The 25,511-nt window shown below is 40.3% G+C and overlaps 1 protein-coding gene across 1 annotated transcript in view; it reads left to right on the top strand.

The window, feature by feature from the left end:
- Positions 1-1,100: 1,100 nt before the first annotated feature.
- The window catches only part of TRPC7 (transient receptor potential cation channel subfamily C member 7), a 69,240-nt gene continuing 44,829 nt past the window's right edge, over positions 1,101-25,511 (top strand). Inside the window, exons 1-2 of the mRNA XM_066197292.1 lie at positions 1,101-1,871; positions 20,992-21,174. Of these exons, the coding sequence (XP_066053389.1) occupies positions 1,119-1,871; positions 20,992-21,174 (936 nt within the window). The 5' untranslated portion in view covers positions 1,101-1,118. The remainder of the gene's footprint in view (positions 1,872-20,991; positions 21,175-25,511) is intronic.

Below are 25,511 nucleotides of genomic sequence, written 5' to 3'. Positions count from 1 at the left end.
AAAGGCACTATGAATGTGTTGAAATGCTGCTGCAATAATTTTTTTTAAAAGACCAGCATTGAGACAGCTCTGAATGCAAAATGTGAATGTCTTAATGGCAGATACATTTAGGATTTCCATTTATTTCATACAACAGTGCGTTTTCTCCCCCATGAGACCAACTGCACGTAGCATAGCTTTCTTTGGGACTTCCAGAGAAGGTGGAATGAGAATAGTTTGTCTTCATCTCACCAGCTCCAAGTGAAGGGCATTTCAGCCATATAATCAGTGGGGAAATTTATGACCCTTTTTCTCCTGCCCTCTGTTTGTGGTGAGAGGCCTCTGTCTTGTCTTTCTGCAGCTCTCTAAAAGATGCTTCCTGGGGACTGATGTGACAGTATATCAGGAGTTTTTCCTGTGTTTTTCTAGACTCTTCTCTGGACTTGGGTACTTGTATTTGGAGTAACCACTAACTGTCTTTCAGTAAGTTAGACAGTTCATTATTAACTGCTCTAGACCAGGAAGCAGAAAAATGGTATTATGTATCTTGAAAAAAAATGCAGGGAATGAATAGGTGGTTTGTTGTACCAGCTGAATCTTTGCAGAATATGCAATACAATTATCCTGGTTACCATGTGTTTAAAATTATAAACATGGCTTTCAGCTTTATGGAACATAGTTTATTGGCCAGATCCAAGGCCTATGGACAAGGGAGAATCCTGGAAACTTTATTTAGGGCTGGTGTCTTCAAGGACAAAATTCAAGAAGAGTAATTCAGAGAAATATTGCCTTGTGTATATTAATCCTAAATACGATGTAATGATGTTCTAAACAATACAAATTGAAAATTATGTGTAAAGAATTTCCATTCTTCAAATGGAAAGAATGTGCTGAGCATCCTTGTTGTAAACAGGAAGGGTGCACAAATCACACGAGAGCTTGGCTTCTGTTCAGAAGCTAATCTTTATTCCATGTGTGTCCTAAATAATTTTAACTAACTGGCTCAGGCCGTAAAAAGCTAGCCAGATTTGGTGATAGCGACACATTTCCACAGGTTCTGCAAAATGATGACTCTGCTAGGATATAACCAAGGTTCCTGTCTGGTTTCCTGCAGGTTGAGACACAGCAATTCTAAAGACATGCATCGGAGGCACGCCACCCTTCGGGAGAAGGGCCGGCGCCAGGCCATCCGGGGCCCTGCCTACATGTTCAACGAGAAAGGCACCAGCCTGACTGCAGAGGAGGAACATTTCCTTGACTCTGCAGAGTATGGCAACATCCCCGTGGTGCGAAAAATGCTGGAGGAATCCAAAACCTTGAACTTCAATTGTGTTGATTACATGGGACAAAACGCCCTCCAGCTGGCGGTGGGGAACGAGCACCTGGAAGTGACGGAGCTGCTCCTCAAGAAGGAGAATCTGGCTCGGGTTGGGGATGCACTTTTGTTGGCCATCAGCAAAGGGTACGTGCGCATTGTGGAAGCAATATTGAACCACCCGGCCTTCGCGCAAGGACAGCGCCTCACGCTCAGCCCCCTTGAGCAGGAACTGAGGGATGATGATTTTTATGCTTACGATGAAGATGGGACTCGGTTCTCCCATGACATTACCCCCATCATACTTGCTGCCCACTGCCAGGAGTATGAGATTGTTCACATCTTACTTCTGAAAGGCGCACGGATTGAGAGGCCACACGACTATTTTTGCAAGTGCAATGAATGTATGGAAAAGCAGAGGAAAGACTCCTTTAGTCACTCTCGCTCAAGAATGAATGCCTACAAAGGATTAGCCAGTGCTGCTTATTTGTCTCTGTCCAGTGAAGACCCTGTCCTTACTGCTCTAGAGCTTAGCAATGAATTGGCCAGGCTAGCCAACATTGAAACTGAATTTAAGGTAACTCACCACTGTGCCTTTTTCCTTGGGCTGAGAGTGTTCAGGCTCTTGTGTAGTTTACATGTTTGATCAAATTTTGGGCTGCTGTTTGAGAGGTGGGGGAGCAAGACTGGCAGAGACTGCCAGATGTGTTAGCTATGCATGGGTTCAGATCACTGTCTTTCTCCAGTTAATAAATGCTTGAAACTGAACATTGCATATTACAGCAGAAGCTTAAGTTTCTGTGTTGCACACTGTGATTGCTTAGAATCTCTAGTTTGCAGCAGGAATAAAAATTAGATTATTCAAAAAATGGAGACTCATTTTTTGCAAGAAAGACAAGTCTTTTAATTGAGCCATCTATTCTAGAGGCAAAGTTCTAGAGGCTGTTTTAAGAATCCACTTCATCTAGTTCTGCTACAATGATAAAAGGTATAAATCAAGAAATTTTGGTTCTCTGTAAAATAATTTAAACTGCATTGCATCTTAATGGTTTGGTGCCGCATCTATACATGATGAATTTCATGAAAAAGGAAAAGAGAAACAATCAGTAAATTGTTACAAAGTTTATCATCACGTCAAACCTAAGAGTAGAGCTTGTGGAACTCTCTTACAAGTTGAGATTTCCATTATCATTATAAGTTTGTAAATGCCCAATGCCATTTGCAGTATTTCTTTAAGTCATTTACATGGCATAAAGAGCATTGTCTCCCTTTCTAATTTAAATTAGTCATTGAACCCCTCATTTTCAGTGGCTCAGCCATCAACATAAGACTTTTTTCTGACTTACGGGTATTGTGCAGCTAAGTCATGAACCAGTTACTCTGGGGTAATAAAGTGCAAGTTGTGACTACACTGGGGTAGGATGCTCACCAGGAATCCATTATTTCTAATTTAGAAAACTATTCATGTGTTAAAGCACCTGTTTCAGGATTTGTAGCTCTATACTACAAAGGACTAGGGAGGAGATCATCCCCCTGCACCAGACACTGGTGAGGCCACCTTGGATCCCAGGTTCAGTTTTGAGCCCCTCACTCCAAGAAAGACATTGAGGTTCTAGAGCAGGTCCAGAGAAGGGCAAAAGAGCTGGGGAAGGGTCTGGAACAGAAGTCTGATGAGGAGCAGCTGAAGAAGATATTGGGGGCTGAGCCTTGAGAAAAGAAGACTCAGGGGGCACCTTCTCACTCTCTCCAGCTCCCTGAGCAGGAGTTGTAGCCAAGTGAGTGTTGGTCTTTTCTCCCAGATGACAAGCAACAGGAGAAACACCCTCAAGATGTGGCAGGGGAGGTTTAGGCTGGATATTAGGAAAAATCTCTTCACAGAGAAGGGGGGTCAAGCCCTGGAAGAGGTCCCCCAGAGAAGAGGCTGTGTCACCATCCGTGCAGGGATTTAAGAGATGTGATGTGTCACTTGGGGATGTGGTTAAGTGGTGGCCTTACCCAGTGCTGGGTTTAAAGCTGGATCTAGAGGGTTTTTCTGACCTAAATGGTTGCATGAATCAACACTCTCCAATTTAAAAGTAAAAAGAAAACATATTCTCAGGCTCTGTGACCCTTTAGTAACTCTAACAGGAAAAAATTCCCAAACTGCTGAGATCTTTTGGGCAATAAGCTCGAGGTAAAATTCTGCAAACTCTTTTTCCCCATGTGCATCAGAATGCATGGACACAATAATTTGAAGGGCAAGTTTTATTTGGATTCAGTCTGACTGAAGTAACCTCCTTGGGTTCAGTGAATCTCACTTTTTGAGTGAGGGGTGCTCCAGTGTGAAAGCACTGGAGGCTCATGCCCACACTTAACATTAATATCTCGTTAATGCCCCAGCTTCTGTTCATAGAAAACTGTATATTGAGAGGAGCATGAGCAGCCTTAGCATTGCGTGCCTGCCAGTCCTGATAAGTGTCTTGCTGCAGAAGAGTAAATATATTTTTACCAGAATCCTTCCTTTTGATCCTGGAGCTGCCAGCAGGGTCTGGCACTGGCAAGTACACGAATCCTCCAGGAGCAAACCAACAATCTAATGTTGAATCATGGTGGTTGTATCTCTGCACTGGCAAATGGATGGAGATAAATCAATACCAGAAAAAACCCAAAACTTTAGAAACCATTTGCCAAATGACTGCAATTCCAAGTTTTCCAAGTTCATTGTCACATTGGAAGGGTCTGTGCAGCAGACGTCCATGTATGTTAGTGAAGCACCTACCCATACCATTAATTTGCTTCAAAGATTTCACATTTCTTTAGTACATTAATTCTTCCAGAAATAAGAAATTTCTCAAGATTTTAATGTATTCTCACTGTAGAAAAAGAACCCAGAGGTATGTTTTTATGTAAAAATATTTATTCTTATTAACATAATCAGTGTGATGTGAAACAGGGTATTAATAAAACAGTTGGGAGCCTTTCACAGAACATGACAATTTAAGAATTTATTTTGAGGAAAGAATACAATTTTTGAAAGCGTATTTAAGAAGCCCAGAAATGAAGAAAATTTATGAAATTAAACAAGTTCTGGAGAAGTTTTTTGTCACTAAAATAGGCCTTTTCCCAGAAACAGATTCCTAAAGTTCTATAATTAAAATTGGCACTCAACAGATTTATAAAAGCATCACTTGGGATTATTTAAGAACATTATTTAAAAACTATGTGCAATTGCAGAAATACAGTTTTAAGGAGGTACAAAGAGTCCTTGAAATGGAAAGACACAAAATTTTAATAATGTAGGTGGACAAATAGCAATTTAGTAACCTCTGTAAAAACTGCTAGCATGAGCTAATTAAAATATAAATTCAGTGCCTCTTGCCTGCTGCTTGCTGCCCCAAATCTCTTATGCAACAGCACCTTTCAGCACATCAAAATAAGACACCAATACTTGTGCTATTTTCTTAGAGAACATGAATTTTTTTTAAGCAAGTTGCCTCTTTGTGCAGAGAAATGTGAAATAAAGCAGCCACATGTATCACTTTAAAGAAGAAAACTTGTGTTACCTGTAGTAGGCCAATTTATCCATTCTTTTAGTTTTTCACTGTGGCAGAAGCAGAATAGATTTTTTTAATCACCTTAAATTTCTAAGATTCGGTAATGTGCTGCAAATCTGATGAAACAGCTTTGCAAAATGTTGCCAAAAAGAAAGTGTTCTTATCATTTGTAGAAAAGAAATTTGCTATGAAATAAGGAGTCCATTAGTCTAGAAATAATTAAGGCCCCTTCCCCAAAGTAAAACGAAAAATACGGAACCAGTTGTTCCAAGAGACAGATTTCAGAAAAGAGGGAAGTAAGCATCAGAGTCCCTGTGTATGTTTGCAGGTCTTTATGCAGTGATATTCTCCTGTAGTGGAGGCAGCCCAGCTTGAAAAAAGATGACCTTGATCAAGTGCTTTTTCATTTTTGTATATCTCAATTGAAAGCTCAAAATTAGGAATGAATTCATGACTTTTTCTCTCCTCCTGGTTTTAATTTTGTGTTTTAAAAAACCAAGCCAAGATCCACAGGAGCAAAAGCAGTTCAGACTGGGGGCTGATGAGAATTGCTCTCCTCTTTGGTCCAGAGAAATCCATCTCCCTCTTTGCAGCTTGGTGTGAAGGCATATGCAGATATCTGCACAGTTACCAGCTGTTCACAGCCAGGTGACTCATTTCTAAGGCTGGAATATTAAAAGCAGTCAACAGAATCGTTTTTATATGTCCATCAAAAGCCTTAGGAGATTGAATTTCTAGCAAACAGCCTGCAGGAAATGCCTTTGCAACTGTCATTAATAGCAGCATCAGCTTAGTATTACTGAGTAAAACCAGAGCAATAGTTTCGTTTACTTTTCCTGAAGCAGTGACCTTGTACTCCTTTTTTTCTGGTGAGATCCCACTCCACAGCCAGGACTGTTTTACAGCCTTGCATGCTCTCAAATTAGACCACATGCTTGTATGTGTGTCAGGAAGCATCCTTGTGATGAAGTAAATCAGGCAAATCACTCCATTTAGCAATCCAGACAAATCAAATTAGAGACTCACAAAGGAGGCTCAGAAAAGATCTCACCAGCCATAAGCAGTAAATCAGATCTCAGCTTCTCTTGATTAAAATGCTACTAAAAGCAAGATCAAAATCACCACCTGGAAAACATATGGTGGTTGGTCTTTGTTTACTGCTCCCACCGACACTGTCAGTGGATTTACTACAGCACACCAGGGTTGTTTCTCACTTGTATGTTTCCTACTGGCTCTTTTCCTCTAAAACACTTTCTCTAAAAGCTGTTGGGATCCAAAAGCAGGCCCTGGCAAGGGGTCTACTCTCAAGTGCAGGTGAGCTGGTCCAGGCCCAGCTGGCTGAGGGATGGGTGGCTGCTGGGGCAGCAAGTCAAGTGTGTGGATGCCTGCAGGGATGAGGCTGCTGGAGCTGCCTCTGGCTCCACTGGGGCTGCAGTGGCGCAAAACAGCTGAGGCTCAAATCCCTCCATTCTCATGATGTTGAAAGAATAACAAAGCAGCCCTTAGGAGTCAATGACTTGTAGCTGTTAGGGATGATTCCTCTTGCCTCAGTAAGTCAGCTCCAATTTTTATTCTACCTATCTTTAAATTGTTAACTTCACAGGATACGCCTAACTTAAACTTCTTAAGAGAAATTACTTTGTCCATTTTCTTGGTATTTCCGGCTCCATGCTGCAGGGAGTTAAAAATATCATTATTAGACTCTTCGTCTTTTAAAATGAGTGTTAAAAAGATAGAAAATGGCATAGAACATTGAAGAGTAAAATAGTAGGAAGGGTAAATATTTTGAGAGAACAGAGGATAGCAGTGAACTCGGAAAGAGAAAAATACTTGAAAACCCTCAGACTGTAAACCAGCAAGGCTGCACTTATAAACTCTGCTTCCTACCCAGGCTGAACTGACTCTTGGATTTGTTTACTCTCAGGACGGACTGATGGGAGCTGGTGCCTGCAACTCATTTGAGTTTCTGGTTTCCATTGAAACCAGAAACTGGCATGGGAACCTCCCTAATTAGCCTCAAGAACATTCTTGTAAATCCATCACTTAATATTTCCGCTCTGACCCATTCTTCCTTGAGTGATCTTTTAATCTTTTCTTAATCTCTACCCTCATCACATTCTCTGGCAGACGTCTTGCTTCTGTTATGTTTGGGAATAATTTTTATGACTCATATTTATTATTTCAGCAAGCAGCTCTTAAAGGCTTTAGTGGGTTTATACGGCATTTGTTTAAGTTTTCATTTAACTTTTCAGACATTCTGTTTTTTTCTTTATTTTTCTTCCAGACAAGATTTGCATATTTTAAAGAGATGTATTTTTTACTCAAGCAGCTTTCATTTTTTTCCTCATGTTTCACGTTTTTGGGTTTTAAGAAGAGAAGGCAGAGGGAAACTTCAGAAATTTGGTCTGGTAGTCATTCGCTTTTATTACTGTTTTTATTTACTCTTGCACAGCTTTCAATCTTACCTGGTGCCTGTTTCGAAAATTAAGCATCACTAATAGAAATACTTATGAGTATATGAACAGTCACTACTCCCAAGTGATAGTTTCTGGGTATTAATTTTTCCAGGTCAATCTTTAGTGAGAGTATTATTTCTTCTTAGGGATGGAGTCAAGGATGTGGTTTGGTGGATTTTAACCTTTAAAAAGAATTGATCCTTTTTTCCCCCTCTCAGCTATAAGCCAATTTTCCCCACTGCCATGAAAACACTCACATTTAGAACCTATTATTTTTTTTAATTTTCACTTGTGCAAATCAAATGCATAAACAAGTACAACCAATTACCCAACTGATAATACAGGAAAAAATCAAGTCCCAGTAAAGCAGGAAAATAAATTTCCTATTGATAGAAGTTTAACTTCTTGATGGAACAAATTAGGTATTAAAATAAGAGAGGAAATCAAAAACAATAATGGAAATAGCCTGGGAGAAGGTGAATATATTTAAGCCTTGTAGTGAAATTAGAGTTTGGCTCACTGAGTGGGACTCGCTCTGTGCAGAAGGAACTCATTCTCTATGCTGTTCTTTTTCAGAGACAAATTCACTAATAATAGATGCTACACCAGCTTTGTCTTGAGAGCTAAATTAATTAGTTACATTTTTCCATGGATATGTAGCAGAGACTGTGGAAAAATGATATATATAGTCTTTCTGCCCTTAAAACCCACCAAATTTGTGACTCTTGTGTTGCTCTCTTTAAATATTTATAAATTAAGAAATATCCTTTATATTTTGAGAGCTGTTATGGTAAGTGCTCTTTTTAGGTTCTGTGATTAAATAATTTTCTGCCTGGCATATTGCCCAAGAGAAACGGTTTTAAAATGTTGCATGAGAAGAAAATCTTCAAAGCTTTTCATTGGGGTGTAGAACCGCTGCCAAAGCTCTGATATCTGGAACAGTCTAGAGAAATCCAGATTTGGATCTCTGTGTGTGAAGGTGTGCTAACATCTGTCTATGTCCGCTCACAGTCAAGCAGAGTAGTAGGTGCTGTGATTCAGAGTGAAGGGTGTAACTCAGTCATCTACAACCCACACCTGTACCTGGAAAAATTAAGGCCATTTTTCATGGAAGTTGTAAATCTGTTGGCAGTCCAAGCCACTGAGCAGTCACATAAAATTGGATAATGTCCCCTGGCCACAAGGTTATTTCACCTACCTTAGGAGTGGCATTGTTGTTAAAATCTCCCAGCTGAAACAAAACCTCTTTAAAGTTATCAAAATACCTTGTATGCAGGAAAATGTTTTCTTCACTTTCCTGGGGAACCAGGCCATTCTCTCTTTTGAAAGAGTGAAAGGGGAAAAAGGCCTCTTTCTACACATCAAAGCACAGACAATGCACCAGCGTAAGAAAATGCAATATTTGAATTAATGTCTCAGGGGTTTTGCTCCCCTAAAAAACCTCCAAAAATTGAAGGAAACTTTCAGCATTTGAGGATGGCAGGACAGATGCAACCCTGGAAATATTTGACTCTTCCAGAGAGTATAGCTGGGATACTTTTGTTTCCTGTGATGCTACTGCTAGTGAGATTTTGGCAACGCCAGTGTGCATGCCATCAGTGCACTGTTTATTACCCTTTACAGCTCCCTGGGAAGTCATTTTTAGTCCTACTCAGTTAAGGATGAGCAACATTGCAACTGCAGCACTTACATCTTACTGCTTCCAGCTTGATTGAACACGTCCCTGGAGCAGGATTTTATTTTAGGTGAGCAACAGACATGATCATAAAAAATATAAAATAACATGGAATCCTCTTATAATCATTATGGAGAGAAAACATCTGGGAAGTAGAGAGCAATAGAAAAGTGTCACATAATGAAGTAGCACAGCAGTTGCCTCACCACTGCCAAGCAATTTAGAAGCATTTTTACATATAAAACTTTTAAGCGAATCACTGTGATGCTTCAGCCAGGTAGAGAAATAAGTGTAAAATCTGGAACCAGTTGAAATTGCTTTAAGGGTAATTTTCCTCCTGAGGTTTCAATGTTTCCTTACAAATAATCAGCCCATCCTCCACCATGAGCACATTTCTGTGGAGTTGGAAAATCTCTATTAATGGATGTATTTTCAAGGGACCTGAAAAGCAGCAGCTGGTAAGGGTGGTGAGCAGAGTGAAGTCCCTTACAAATAAATAATCCTGGGATAAAAGAGTAACAAAGAAAGGGGAAGAAATCCAGCCATATATATGTGTTTTTTTTCTCTCCTGACAGAAACATCTGATGTTTAATTTCTGAATATGAGACTTCAACCTTCCAGTAAAAGGGATGCACTGGGACTGTCAGTGTGCCTCTCTCTGCATAGATAGCTGGTGACTTACTTTTTCCTTTTGTAGCCTGATTTAGTGATTATATTAAGTCCAGATTTCCCACATAGTTCTTAAATTCTGGATGTGATGAGGAATTTGGAAGTAAATTTTTTTGTTATGTGAGATGACTTTTGTAAACCATTCTGAGCTGCCAAGGCCTTGTGGCAGCTAAGTTTACTGAACCATAATTTTCAGCAAATATATTTGTGTATGTGACATCTCACATACAGTAACATGAAGCATATTGAATATATTTAGAAGAAGTTTAGAGCTGAGGGATCTCCTTTCCATCCTTCTTAAACCTAAACTTGTTGGTGAATACAAGAGTTATTTACCTTAGATAAAGGCAGTTGCTGAACATTTTGTAGTTAGGGTGATGTACAATAAAGCTTGTAACATTTCGCAGGAATGTGAAAAGTCCTTAGTAGATACAAGGAAAATAAACACCTGCTATTTTGAAATAATTTGTTGTGTTCAGGTGGGACTTCTGTGAAGGCAAGGTTAAATACAGTTATATTAATTAGTGTTACTATGATATAAAGGAAATGAAATAAGGTAAAATTAAATTAATATAATGTTCATGTGTGTTATGGAGTAACATATACTACATATGGCTGAGCAAAGGACAGTGGGTCACTGCTGTGAAGATTTAAGTGGCATTTAACTGGCTAATGGGAGCTCTTGTAACAGAAGTGATGTTCTCAGCCAGTTTCTGCTTCTCAGAGACAAGGAGTTTAGAAAATTCTTTGGTTTTAGAGATTATTTTGAGTTAAGGAATGAAGATGGCCTGCCTGCATTGTATCTTTTGTGTGCAACCACTACTCTGCAACAGGTTTTTGAGTACAGATGCTTAGAAGGCTGACTCTAACAGATACAATGACTGCCACAAACCCAGCAGAGAAGCAACAAATAGTTTAGAAATACTTTCAGAATTTAAATGGGAAAAGGCCATCTTACCACAATCTTATTACTGTTACGTTTTGATGTTTACAACAGCTTTACCCCGGGAGAAAAAAATCAGTAGCTGGCAAATCATGACCCATTTGACCCTGGAGTCATCTTCAGATTTGTTGGACCCATGATTTCCTCCTCACCCTTTGAAAGAATGATGTGCAGTGAAGCAGTGGGGTGACCAGCAAGGTCTGATCCGAAGCTGACCCCTGCTCATGGATCCCTCTCTTTAGACAAATGAGGAATAACACATCAAATCTCAGATCCATCGCAGCACAGTGTGATTGCCTGGTGTATCAGCAGGTGGGGTTTATCCCTTCCACAATCTCTCCCAATGATCTGGACCTCCCACAGAATGAACATTTGTCTCCCCGGTCTCTAAGCAATAAATGTGAGACAAACTCCTCAGTGCCACCTCCTGCTGATCCTCTGGCTGCCCTGTCCCAGCACCAGGGCCTTTCTGTGGTGCTGGGCAGGAGCCCTCGGTGTGCTCCAGAGTGGAGCATCCCACATTTCCCTGCCAGGTCTGCTGCCAGCTGCTCAGGCAGCTCTGATCAGTAGGGAGAAGGATTTGGCCTTTTGCCTGTGTTTAGTTAACAGTGACAGAGTGTTTTCCTTTCTTGCCCACTGAGCATGGAAGACAAAATGAGTCCTGGTGCTCAAATTAGTGCACGCACTCGATGGCAGTGCAGCAAGGAGGGCTCCTGCTGCTCTGAGCTGGCTGTTGGAAGGGGCAGACTTACTGGGCCTTTCCATCCCAGTCACTGGGTCCTCTGCAGAGAGAACAGAGCTCATCTGGCTTTGAGTTTGCCCTTACACACTCACCATTCATCTAAGAGAGTTTTCTCAGCACACTTACTGGTATAAAATGACACAGCAACACAGTTCCCTCCTTCCTCCCCTCAGCAATGAGTGGTACCAAGAGGGATCCACCTTAGAGCACCAAAGATGGAGATATTTTTCAGAAAGCCAAAATCCAATTCTTGTTGAGGAAAACAGACAGAAAAGGCTGTGATCACCACTACAATATCAGTCCAATAAAACATTGGTAAGCTTTGCATTTAATAAGTAGCACCAAATGGCCAACCATTCAGCTGGTATCAGCACTGGGGGTTTGGGAATGGTTAGGAGCCGGGAGGTTTATTATGAGGAGATGACTGCTTTCCAAAGAGTGCTGCTCATTATTCACGTTGGGAAGGGATATCTACTGGAACTACAAATGAGCATAATTACGATGATTGCTCTGAATAGAATAATGATGTTAGATCAGCAGATGGGAGAATGGAGTCAGGTACGTTCACCCAAGGCACTGTAGGGAATCAACATCATATTAATGAGTGTAAACGAAGTAACACGTTCTGAGGATTTCAAGTCTGACATCAAATAGAATGCAGATGGGAAGTGATTTAGTTTATCCCTCATTATGTTGTTAATTGTTGTTATTGTAGATAATTATGATGAACTTCTCCTCACTGAGTCCAGGCAAACTATTCAGAGAATTGTGGATAAACAGAAATGGTATACAAACAATTTCATAGTGCTTTAAAATGGTGCTAGGTACTGTAGTATCTGTGGGGTTTTGGCATTTACGTGACCAAAAATGGTAATTTTCTGGAAAATAATTTGTTGCAGGGTAGCGGTCACCAGTGCAGCATGGAAACAGCTCGTTGCCCATTGGGTGTCATTTCATTCTCACTGTCCAAACCCCAGGATCTGAAATCATTTCAGAACAAAGAGATATAATTATGCACTTCTTGTATTCATATTTCTGCTCAAGAAGGTTTTGCAGCACAACTTCTAAGTCTGCTCTTCTTAGGGAGGGGACAATTTCCTTATGGTCAAGAGTGCTCTGTGCCATGACTCAGCATCTGGGATCACATTTTTCCAAAATGCTTGGTTGCTGCTTATGTGCTCTGGGAACCAGAATTTCATCCACTCTGATGCTTGGGACCAGTTTTGTAAGAAGCTCTCCTTGCTGGACATTGAGAACTGTGGTAGTTGGCTGTTTGAGACCTGGAAAACATTAAGTAATTTTAATTATTAATATCACTTCCATCGTGGCTCACAGTTAAGCCAACATTCACTTGAAGGATGGCTTCAAGAGGAGTCTTTTTCCTGATATGCATGTGCTGCTTGTAGCCAAAATTCCTATGAGAGGAGGGACTCATGGCACCTTTGGACATGTAAGTGAGGTCCTCAAGCAAGTTGAAAGTGTCAAATTTACCTCAGCATAAGGGATAAATTAAGCTGTCTTGAGCAAACAATTACTTTGAATTTAAATCCATTCTTTTCTCCTGGATTTTTTCCCCATCTGATTTTCAGGAAACACAGAGATTTCAAGCAGCTGAGCTGAAAAGAGCCACACAATTGAGAGAGAGCAGCTAATTCTTTTAGTGCAAGGATGCTATCCCATCTCAAATTGTATAGGAAATAGAAATCTTCCCCAGTGAAGCTTGCAAAAAAGAGATCAGGAATATAATATACATGGGAAAATGTCACAGAGAAAAAGTATGGATGGCATGAAGAATGAGAAGCTTGGCCCAGAGGTAACTTTGTGCTTTGATAAATCTCCCAGACCAGAGCTGCAGAATGACCTGAAAGGAGGTTGTGGTGAGGTGGGGGTTGGCCTTTTCTCCCAGTCATTCTCAGTGTCATATTCCCACAAGGAGCAAACAAATATTTGAATGTCATGGAGAGGGATTTGGAGCATTGCCCTGCATCATCATCAGCTTGATTTTACTGCTGACATGAACAGATCCTAAACCCCTCTTGAACCAGAAAATTATCAGAGTATTATTTTGAAATGCATAGTTTGCATTTAAAGAGAAGCTGTTGACAGGACACAGGAAACAGCCTCTCTCCTTGGCTGAATTTGTGTATTCCCCATGTTTGACATGCACATTTCATTAATACCTCTGTCTAGCCTGTCCTGTTTGTGAGACATCCAAGGACTTGATAGTTTATCTTCTGAAAACAGGTGTTCCAGCATAAACATTCAAATGAGCTAAGGAAAATCTGCAAGAAAAAAAAAATCACCTTTCACTTAGCTGAGGAATGAAAAGCTGTGGCTTATTTGTGATACGTGTTTGAAAACGAGCTGAGGTGATAGGAGAGAGAAATACATCAAGCATCAAATGCCATCTTACGTTGAAAAGTTGCTATGCCAACCTTGAGACTTTAAATATTCTCATTAAAAACAAAAATATTGTAAACCAGTATTATTTCCGTTCTGGGTTAATTAAATATTTTCAGAGACTTGGAATGGGGTGGTATTCAGCTCTCTGCTGAATAGCACTGATGTTCCTGCACAGGGATGATCAGTAATGGTACCTGTCAGGCTGAAGGTGACTTTGGGGGAAAGGAGTAGAGGAGATGGAGGTGTTTTTCTGGCAACTCATTAGGTATGAAAAGAAAGACTGTATTCTGTTCAGGGTGAGAACTTTGGATAAGTCAAGTCATCCACATTAATTTCAGTGTAGAGGGAGTTCACATGTACAGGAAACTTATTTTAAGTTTCATATAGTAAAGAAAATCAATAGAAGTAATAAAAAAAAACGCTGAGAGCAGACTGATTCTGAAATTCCTAGTGCTAGGGAATCTAAAACTTTGGTTGAAGAGTGAGGAATTGTGCTCAGTCTCAGTCCTTAACTTTCTTTAAAGATTATGTTCAATTCTTGCCTTTGCTTCCCCAAATAATCTATCCAATAATTTTAGATTAAAAAAAAAAAAACACCCAGACACCTTTTAAAGAAATTGTTCCAAGGGGAAGTCAAAGTAAAGTATTTTTCCTTTTCTAATGTTTTTATTGATGGAAAAACGGCTCCCAAAATTTATTCATTAGTTTTGGTCCCAGAGAAGCTACATTTATCAAAAATATGAATAATTTCCCAGAAGAAATTATTGGTAGAGTTGGTAAATTCATAAGAGCTAGAACAGAAAAAAGCTAAAGTGCAAAAGAGTAGAAACTAAACAGGGAGGTGCAAACCTGTTCTTTCTGCTGCTTTTGACAGTTCACACTTTAAAGTTCTTGGAGTTATTGCTGAAGATTAAACATATACCTGGACCTGCAAGTGATGCTGCAAAAGCATGGTAACAAATTCTAAAGGATTTTCAACTCCACAACTAGAATCATTACCACCATCTTGTCGAGCTTCTTTAAAGGTTTTGATGTATCTACCAGTCAATAGGTATAAGGTGAAATCAAAAGTGGTTTGATTGATTCCTTGCTGCTCTATCCCCTTGGTGGAGGGGTATGCTCTCTTAGAGATGAGCTTCTGCAGTGCATATGAAGAGATGAATTGCAGCTAGAAAGGTGAGGAGAATAAAGAGACACCAAAAAGAAAAGGTCTTATTGTAAATCATCCAGTGCAATTGCCACTGAAATCCTTGTAATGATGCAAGGGATGTAATTTCCATGTTTTGTTGGAAGTCAGAAAATTTTTGGTCCTCAATCAAATGATCCTTTTGTTTCCTGGGCTTCTTTGGAGAAGAATAATGTCAACACAGACAGCACTCTGGTTTGTCCTTGGGCTCTTATATTGGCCACATCTCTCAGTGACAGAATCTAAAATCCCCCTTCGCCTGGAGGCCCCTCTGCTCTGCCCTGCTGCAGCCTGGCTCTGCTCAGAGGAAAAACCACAGCCACGTTTATCTTGGCTCCATTTAGAAGGGTCCAAATTTCTTGGAAAGCAACAGAGTCACACTTTTGAAATGTCAAACACTTGTGTGTGAACAGATTGCATATTATATTATGCTCACTGGAGATTAAGAAGTCAAGGTCTGGATCATTTTAGAAATGAACTGGGGCATCTGTTCCTACCTCTAGAAACATTTGGACCTGAGTAGGGAACCTGTTTCCTGAGCAGGGAAAGCCGAGTGCAAACGAGCAGTGAGCTTTAAATTCAGACATGCCCACAGATATGGCACAATATACCCAGAGCTCCAATAATTCTCTGATGTGCTGCTACTTAAGAAGCGAGAAAACATAAACCAACTGGATGTGCTTTCTGGAAAATTAACTGTACAGCCTTGGCATAGACTGTGCATGTAGGCATTTAGCCTGGAAACAATAAGAATGCACTCAACTGTATTCAAAAGTGTCAGCAGCTGGCAAAGCTCTTTGAGAGGGGTGCTCAGTGCATTTCAGAGGATAACAAAGTGACGTGGTCAGGATCAGTGCAGGGCCCTTCCTCAGCGTCCTCTCTCATCACCTTCCCTCTCACTTGTGCTTCTTTTCACTCCCAAACATGTGGCCAGCCAAAGATACTGTAAATACCCAGGAGGAAACCTGTCCCACAGCTTTTCTAAACAGGCTTGTGCATATTTCATGTGATACTTAATTGGTAAATATTTATAAGTTTTTTGAATATTTGACATGATGGTTTATTTAACAATTTAATTTTAAATCTTGCATGAAATATTTCTGCTTTTTGTCCCCCTCCTTTCTCTCAGCTTTGTTTTCTTTCTACAATAATTTTTACTTGGGGGGGGGGTTGGTTCTCTTCATATTTACAGAATTACCTCTCCTTTTTTTACTGCTGTCTCTTCTCAAAATGCTAATCTTAGCAATGAATATTTCTCTCCTTGATATATGTGTATGTGTGATGTAGATTAAATACAAAGAGCCAAGATCTCAAAGAAACATAAAAAGAGTCTCTGCAATGTGCCTAACAGCTTTCATTTGCACAGCAAATTTAATGCTTCCCAGAAATACCAGATAGGTTCCTGGTCCTAGTTTTTCTCATTTTACTTAATTTTTACACAAACTCCACCCCTCTGACCTGAAACAACTCTTTCCTGAAAAAAAATCTGGTTGGTTTTGAACAGATGTGGAGACATGACAGAGTTCATTTCGAACATAATCAACAGATAATGATAGGGTACTCGGAGAAATTGCAGTGAATGACAAGTACCATCAGCCTTTTCAAAACAGCAAAATTAGACATTTTTAACTCCTCATGCACAACAGTGTTAGAAGAAGCAGGAAATGACTAATTTGGAATCCTTTTATTACATTCTAGGTTTTAAAAAATGATATTGTAACATTCTCAGGCATTATCCTGATCCTTCTCTGCTCACTGCCTCTTTGGGAAATAAAATTCTCTTCCCTGTGTTATTTGAAACAGACTGGCTCTCCTGCCTACTTAGTTGTATCCCTCATCTTCCTCCCTGAGGCTTGACAGCGCTCAGCCTGTCAGGATGAGGCCCCAGCTTCTCTCATGTGTGATTTGCAATTTTCATCAGCGAAAAAATCCATCTGGTTTATGAGCTCATAATCCTCAGACTTCCAAAACATGGCACCCAATTGGGGTGCTTGGGAAGGTTTGGGTTATTGTCATTGCCTGTGCCTGTGTCTGTGTGTCATTGTCATTATCTGTGAAGGTTTGGGTTATTGTCATTGCCTGTGCCTGTGTCTGTGTGTCATTGTCATTATCTGTGAAGGTTTGGGTTATTGTCATTGCACTGCCAGGAGAACTGAGCTGGGTTTTGTGTCTCCCGCCCTCGGTTTCTTGTTGCGGTACAAGTCTGACCCCGCTTGCTGCCCACTGCCTGTCCAGGCTTGCAGCCAGGATGGTTCTCCACAAAACTTATATGGACAGGAGGGCCATGAAGTGCCTGGTTAAGGGGTTGAACCTGGCTGGCAGGGCAGTGGTGAAGTGGGACTGTCCCTTTGCACCCCAAGACACAGTGGCCATCTGCCCCTCTGTGTCCTGGCAGTCCTGGGAGACCTCAGGGCTGTGATCTTCAAAAACCTTGGTGTAACAAGAATCCCAGAGAATCACAGAATACTCTGAGTTTGAAGGGACCCACACATCATCAAAGTCCAGCTCCTGGCCCTGACCAGAAGAACCCCAAGAATCCCATCATGCTCCTGAGAGCGTTGAGCTCCATGAGCTCTGTCAGATTTGGTGCTGTGACCACTGCCCTGGGGAGCCTTTTCCAGTTCCCAGCCACCCTCTGGGTGAAGAATAGTTTTCTAATATGCAACACGAACCTCTCCTGACACAGCTTCAGTCCATTTCCTCACGTTCTGCAACTGCTCACCAGTGTCTGGAAATGTCTGGAAATGTGTCCTTGTTCTCCTTCACCTCTTCCACCCACCCCTTGCTAATCCCTACCCTGGGTTGAGCCTTCCATCCACTGTCCCAGCACTCCTTCCGGCAGGGAAAGCAGCATCTTGGATGCTTCCAAGTGTGTGAAATACAGGTAAAATATGAAATACACAGTGCTGGCACAAACAGCAATAGAGGTTGGATGCTGCTTGTAAATAAATCTTCTTGGCTTCCTTGGGATTTTTCCCATGCGTCAGAACTCACAGTTCAGGATTTTAGAAGCAGGTATAGAATTTCTGCTTGCGTCACCAGAACTGTGCTTTGCAAGCTAGGATCAGGAAAATCTTGGCTGTCAGATCTTTGTTAATCTCAGTTTTTAAGTAAAAAATAACATGTGCTTGAGAGAAATATCCTGACCTGAGGAGAGTCATTGAGTGTGTTCTCACCATCAGGGTGATCAGGATTTTCTATGATGACTGTGAGCATTAAGGAAGCCAGAACAAAGATGACAAATGGTTTTGTAAAAGGGATCATCAGAAGACACAGCAGGTTCAGTGATCTTTGAGACTTGTCTTAACAGATGAGCAGTCACCTGAGAGATGTAATCTGCCCTCCTGCCTGGCTGCAGAATTGCTGGAGGGCAGTTTGTTTTATTTTATTTTATTTTATTTTATTTTATTTTATTTTATTTTATTTTATTTTATTTTATTTTATTTTATTTTATTTTATTTTATTTTATTTTATTTTATTTTATTCTTTCTACAGCCTGTATCTTGGATAGGATGTATGGCTGCTTGTGTCTACTTAAAAATCAGACTAAAAACCTTTGAATGAGGAAATCATCCATCGTTTCTACAAGTGTACAGAACCAGTAAAAACATTTAGCTTGGAGATGTGCATAAAATTGTTTCTTGATAGAGTTTGCCAGTTGGGAACCTGCCATTTGCAGATGCTTTGGAAGCACTTTCGTAGTTGCTACTAAACGTCTTTCCTTAAAAAAAGGAGAAGAGGGAAAATAATCTAATTTAATACAAACTAGTTGCTCAGATGATGTGGAAGTGGTGATGAGAACTATCTAAAATGTGCTGGTTAAGAGATAAGCTTGTGAACTTCGCAAACAGTACACAGAGAATGGTACTAAAGCTCAGCAGAGTCCTCACCCTCATTTTTTTAAAAAACTACTGGGCTAATTAAGCATCTCCATTACCTGTGGCAGCAAGGCATTTCATTCCCACCCTACATATGTTCTCAGATCTACCTATATATACTGTCCTTCACTGTTTCTGTAGTTATTTTGAGGCTGATGTTTTTGTTTGGCCATCTATTCTCTCAGTGAAAAGGCAAGCTTTCAATTTATTGAAATTCTTGGTGTGGGGAAGATTAAAGCATGGAATTGATTTGAGAGGAGTGCTTTGAAGCCATAAAGCACAATCAGCCTTTCATTTATATTTCAGACCTTACCTGACCCTGTATTTGAAAACATTTACTCCACAAGTCCTATCTCTCTCCACATAATGCTCACGTACTAGATTTAGATGTAAGTGGACCATAATTTTCTGCCTGAGACATAAGGACTTCTTAAATCTTGGTCTCTAGCTTGGAACATTTATGGAAGTCTTGGTGCCCCAGCTTCTGCAATGGGGCATTCACCCAGATAAAGATCTGCTTGTTGTACTTTTATGTCTCCTCTTAGTGAAGATTTGAAGTTTTTGCTCCTCTCCATTAACAACACAATTAGAACACATGGTCTGATTACAGCACTCAAGGACAAAAAGAGGAACTCTTATCTAAACTTTTTTTAAACATAAGAGGATGTAAACATACAAGTTTCACCTTGCAGAAGGTGTCAGCAGTAAAATCCTGCTGTTCCCCAGCTGTCTTCAGCCCCTTCTCCTAAACACAGATCAGAAATGGCTTTTCCCGTTCCTTTTCCTGTGAAAATGCCCCAGTTGCAGTCCTGAGGGGCTTTTCTGGTTCTCTGTGATTACTCAGCTATTCTGTGCTCTTCCCAGCTCCTCCATGCATGAAAAGCAAAGCTGGGACACGCACACACATTCATGGTAGAAGTAACCTCAAACCTATGACAAAGTCATTAAACAAACTGATTTAAAAAACTCGTTATCATCTCGATTCTGAAGGGGGAAAACTGACCAAAGAAGTTAAGCCACCTCTAATTACATATTTTAGACAATGCTGTTCCAACTAATTAATGAATGTTTGTACAGTGCTTTGAGATCTTTGGTAACAGGGAAGGCTAATATGTTGCTATGTGTAAATGATAGAATTGATAATTTAGAAAATACAGAGGCACAAAGTCAGGTTACCCTTATCATTTCATCAAAGCCAGGTTTAACTATCTTCTTCTTTTGGCTGCTGGCTTAATTAGACAAGGTACTGAATTTAATTAATTTATCAAACTTAATTTGAAAAGATCTCTCAAGTCAGTTAGAGCTTGTCTTATGCTTATTATTCCTACTTGTTGCATCGAGCTTTTAATATCACCATTTTGTTATGATATTAATGGTAGCCTCAATTGTGTTCTAATTTACAACATTTACACGGATGGTGCCACTTCCTCTCTTTTTAAGTGTCAAGTCTGTAAAAATCAATCACAATTTAATTTAAGGCAGGGAGATTGCTCTTCTAGCCCTCTGTCAAGTCAGGTACAGGTTATCTCTTTCCTCATGAGTGTAATTTGGGTTTGCAAAGTGAAATTATTTCACAGGAAATCGAGTTTCTGAAGTTCCGTTACTTGGAGAGGTGTTGTGACACTGATCATTTGGATGGTTTTTCAGGAATTTTTAACTAAATTCTAAGGTTTGAGGCTGAAGTTGGTATTACAACTATATACTTCATGTGAACACATCTGTGTGTGATGCTTCAGCTTGTTTTATCAGTCTGAAACTTCTTGAAAGTTACAAAAGAAAGAATTACCCAGGAAGAACCTAAACTGAAAATTTTGCTGCATATTTTAACCAGTTAGCAGGACCTTTTTTTTTTTTTTGCTATAATTTTACATTCCTAGAGATACACCACACAGAGAGCAGAGATCAACTGATTACTTAAAATCAAGATTTCCCTAGAAATTATTTACTTGTTCTGTAAAAATTGTTCTATTGTCATGCAAACGATGCTGCTGATAGAGACATTGCTAATTAAGTCTGGAGGAGTTCCTGTACTTCTGTGAAAAACCATCAACATGCTGTGTACATCAAATGCTTTCATACTCTTCCAGGCAGTAGTTTTGCAGAAGTTACCCTGCCCACAATTGCTCTCTTTTCCTTTTTTCATTTGCCTGTTTGCAGCCCAGCTTTCCAGTGCACAGTTAAATACCCTTTTTTTTTTTCTGTTTTCCCTCAGAACGACTATCGGAAGTTATCTATGCAATGCAAGGACTTTGTCGTGGGGGTGCTGGACCTGTGCAGAGACACTGAAGAAGTGGAAGCTATTCTGAATGGAGATGTGAACATCCACTTGTGCCCTGAGCACCACAGGCCCAGTTTGAGCAGGATTAAACTTGCTATTAAATATGAGGTCAAAAAGGTAAGCTCTTCCTTTGGGCCCCTGGGGAATACGTCTTCACGTATAATTATGCTTCCCTGATGCCTCCTGAAAAACAAAAAAAAGGAAGATTTCAGTGGGACCAGGACTGTCCCTAGAATTTTAGCAGCTAGTGACTTGATTTGCAGTTTCTCACATCCTTTAATATGGTGAAGGTTATCTGCAAAGTGAAAAATAAATTCTTCTAGAAGTATTTGAAACAACAATTCAGCCTTACAGAAGTGTGTTGTGTGAATGGAAAATGTTATTCTGGCAAATTCTAGGCCTGGGTGGTCCCAGTTAATTTCTCCTACAATATGCATTGATGGAAACTGGGCTCCTGCTACAGGACTCAAAGAATGTTCCAAATTTTCGAGCTAACATCTGCTCTCTCCTCCCCTCCCAAACCCACCACCTGCTTCATTTTGCCTCTTCACTGTGCTGGCTGGAGAAGGTCTTTTCCTGTTATGAAAGCCATTAATTAAAGGGAATCTTAAAACATATTTGAAATTAAATGCTTTCATGCAGGACCACGTAGTATGGAGCCAAACATTTTCTCCTAGGATGTTGTGTCTCTGCTTTGTTCCATCACCAAAACCAAGCTGAACATCTCAGCTGATCATCAGTTCACTCTCAGTCAGATGTCCAACAAGCTGGGTCAAGATTAGCTGTTGAAACTGTTGCTTTGGTAACAGGAGGACAGCATTGCTCTGGTGCTCTTTCAGAAAATGAATTAATCTAAAAGACACAGATAGCACCTCATCATGGAATAGTGCCCAGTGATCCATGGCCCAAGAATCATCAGTCACAGAATCACAGAACATTCTGAGTTGCAAGGGACCTTTCTCAGAACCTCGAGCCTCTTCAGTGTGTGACTTCTCCTGTGCTACTTTCCTCACTTATCCCTCTATAAATTTGTGTCATCCTTTTGATACCAAGATCACAGGCTGGAGTTGCTGTGCCCCTCTGAGCACTTCCACCCTGGCTTACCTGGTTCCAGAGGGACATTCCCCCATTTCTTACCCTGTCTCTATGTGCAGCTTTTCCCAATGCATGAACATTGACCTAAAGCACCTGTGGGAGGTCATATACAGTTGATTTTTACATGTATAAATACCTTCCTAAGCCCAGGAAAGCTGAGCATCCTTTCTGGATCACGGCAACTTGTTGCACACTGGTAATAACTGTTAAACTAATTGCAGGATATGGACAGGAGCATTCAGCAGGCTCCTGATGACTCTCACTTTTCAGCACATTCTTTTCAGCAGCTGGTGTGTGTCCAGGTGTAAGATGAGTATTTAACTGCTAGCTCAAAAATAAGATAGTTCAGTCTGTGGGAGACAGAGACACACTCAGATAAACGGCTTTGGGCTTTGGCAGGGATGTGATAATAGACTGATATTGGTCACACTTGCTGAACAAAGACGGTGTGTTATGGTAACGGGGTAATTAATTCCTTAAGAGGCAATGTATTTCAGATGCAAGCTTTTTGTTCAGTTGAGAGATATTTTGGTTGATGTGTACAAATCCTGTGCTTTGAAACCCATTTTCATTCTAAGGAAATCCTATAATAGAGAGGGGTCAGAGGGAGGGTGAAGTATTATGCATATTTAATGAGATGATTCTTGGACAAGTTCTTCAAATTTCAAGTCACTTTTTTTAAAGCTAATGACTCATCCTGACTAGACCTTGCCCAATTCTGGGCTCCTCAGTACAAGAGAGACGTGCAGCTCCTGTAATGAGTCCAGCAGAGAACAAAGATAATTAGGGAACTGGAGCATCCTTCTTATGAGGGAAGGCTGAGGGAGCTGAGCATGTTCAGACCTGAGAAGAGAGACCTGAGAGGAAACCTCATCAGTGTCTGCCAGGGTCTGCAGGAAGGAGGTGTTGAGCGGATGGGCCAGGCTGTGCTCAGTGTTCCAGGTGACAGCACAAGAGACATCAGACAGAAACTGATGCCCAGGAAGTTCCACCTGCATATGAGAAAGGATTTCTTTACTATTCATATGACCAAGCACTGGAACAGATGGCCCAGAGAATGTGGAGTCTCCCTCACTGGGGATATTTGAGAACTGTCCAAACATAATCCTGCACCACGTGCTCTGGGATGACACTGCTTGTGCAGGAGTTTTATACAAAACAACTTTAGGGACTTCAGAATAGTCTGGAAAAAAAAAAAAGTGTTAGTGGTTATGAGTTATTTTTTCATTAAGTTCATACCCAGACTAAATATTTGCACTTGCATAGGAAAATTTAAGAAATATTTGATGGTTCAAAAATCTATTTCTACCATTAGCTTCTTAATTCACATTTCCATATTAATACCAAGTGCCTACAATAGGCTTTCTTTGATGAAAAATTGCAGAGAACCATGAAATGCATTGAAAATTATTATTTAATATCCATTATTTTACTTTTACAGCTGCTGATGCAGTCTGTATTCATCACATTTTTATTTCTAGAGTCTGGGAAAGATGTCAAGGACTCCCACCCTGAGACAGAAGAGCAATTGCATCTTCAGAGTTTCATCAGGCCTTTGCAAAATATTTTAAGATCTTCCTTGTTCTTTCAAATTTCTTTGTTACTTCACTGTCCTCATGCAGTGCAGTTACTGCAGTCACAGCTGTCTAATGAAAATCTTGTGTTCACATCAGGGCTGGAGCCTTCTTACCTCCTCTGCTCAGTAAACTGGTACCTATAGCAGGTTTTTGTCCATGCCCTAAATTATCTGTCTTTGAATTTTTCCTTCTGTGTTTCCAATTAAAGTCCCCTATTACCTCATTAATTATCAGCTTCAAAAAAGCTGAGGTTCAAATTCTCTGATCAAGTGAAAGGAAAGGGTTTGATTGAACATTATCTTTTTTCCTAATTTACAAAGTTTGAGATGAATCTTGTAAAGCCATTCAAGACAGAGTCAAAATTTCCAGGCTTCATGTGTTGTTCTCTTTTTTCCTGTTTTTTCTGCAAAGCATGCTACTAACACATATGAGATGATGGTGAGAAGCTTAAGGCTCTAATTCAAGAACTTTCTATAAAAGATATTTGAAGAATTATGAAACTCTACTTTTATATATTTTGCATCAAGGAGAACCCCAAAATTACAGTAGTTTACAAGGTTGTTTATAAAAAAGAATGTATTGCTGTTATTCTTCACACTTTTTGAAGCAACTAAATAATCACTCTGTACTCCAGGATTTTTGGGAAAAATTCACTCAAATGTCCTCTGCCTAAGTTTTCCAGAGGCATTTTTGTCTTAATGATTCCTTGAAAATTATTAAAATGGAAACAGTGTGTCAAGAGCAAAGCAAACAATTTCCAAACACTTAAACATTTACTGAGTTCTGGATTCTTTCCGAGAACTGAACTGTTAGCCCACGTTATGGGATTGTTGCAGATTTACCATTGTCTCCCCTGGTTTATTTAGTGACGCTTTGCACTTGCACACTTCAGGCAATAAAAGATTTCTTTCTCTTCCAGCACTGCAGGGTCTGGGGCACAGGGAGGAGGAGGAAGGTGCAGGAAGAGCAGCCAAGCACTGTGATGGTGCTACAGCCAGACTGTTGAGGTGTTCTTTTGGGCACTTGGGCACTGGAGCAGAGGCTGGGAACTCTCACAGTGAGAGCAAACTCTGGTGGAGTCCAGCAGCTGCTCATAGAAATGGCCAAACTAAAAAGCAGCATTAAAGTGGAACAGGTGGTTTTGGTGGATTATAACCAAGAGTGGCTTGAGTTGCTAAGCTGAAGTTCTGGCCCCAAGGACCATGAGCTCTGTGGGCCATGGATACCCTCAGCTGCACCTCATGCAGGGTTTACATCTGAAAGCTTACTGTGTTCTTGACTGAAAATTTCTTAGTAATGCTTTGGTTTTTTTCTTTTCTTGAAATATTCAAACAGATTTGTTTTCACCCAGGTACTTGAAATGTAAGGGTAGCACACAGTTTTTCTGTGTGTGAACTCATTTGTAATTAAACCAGAATATGATTTCTGCTCTTGAAAGGCAGAGGTGCAGAGATGCAGAGGGTGGAACTACCCTTGGACAGCCGACAGTGAGAAAATTAGAGTTTTGATGTCTCACGAAACCATTTTGCTGCTGTATGTCAGCTGCATAGATGCCTTCATACTTTATGTTCTCATTCTGTACCAATATGGTCCTTTCTTGTTTCTCTTTAATGTTGGCAGGGGACTTGTGTCAACATTTACCTTTATGTGTCAAGCTGTGGCATCTCTGTAGGTACAAAGCTTTCTCCTCTTGTAGGAGGTGACATTCATTTCCCTTCCTTCCCAATGGCAAAATTGTCATAGCTCTATTCTTTTAATTGCAAATGTTGAGTGCCCATCTCT

This window comes from Chamaea fasciata, unplaced genomic scaffold (assembly GCF_029207755.1).
Source record: "Chamaea fasciata isolate MVZ Bird 193981 ecotype frontalis unplaced genomic scaffold, bChaFas1.0.hap1 SCAF_15, whole genome shotgun sequence".
Taxonomy (NCBI): Eukaryota; Metazoa; Chordata; class Aves; order Passeriformes; family Sylviidae; genus Chamaea; species Chamaea fasciata.
The sequence above is the reverse complement of the archived record's forward strand: the minus strand, read 5'-3'. Positions and strand labels throughout refer to the sequence as shown.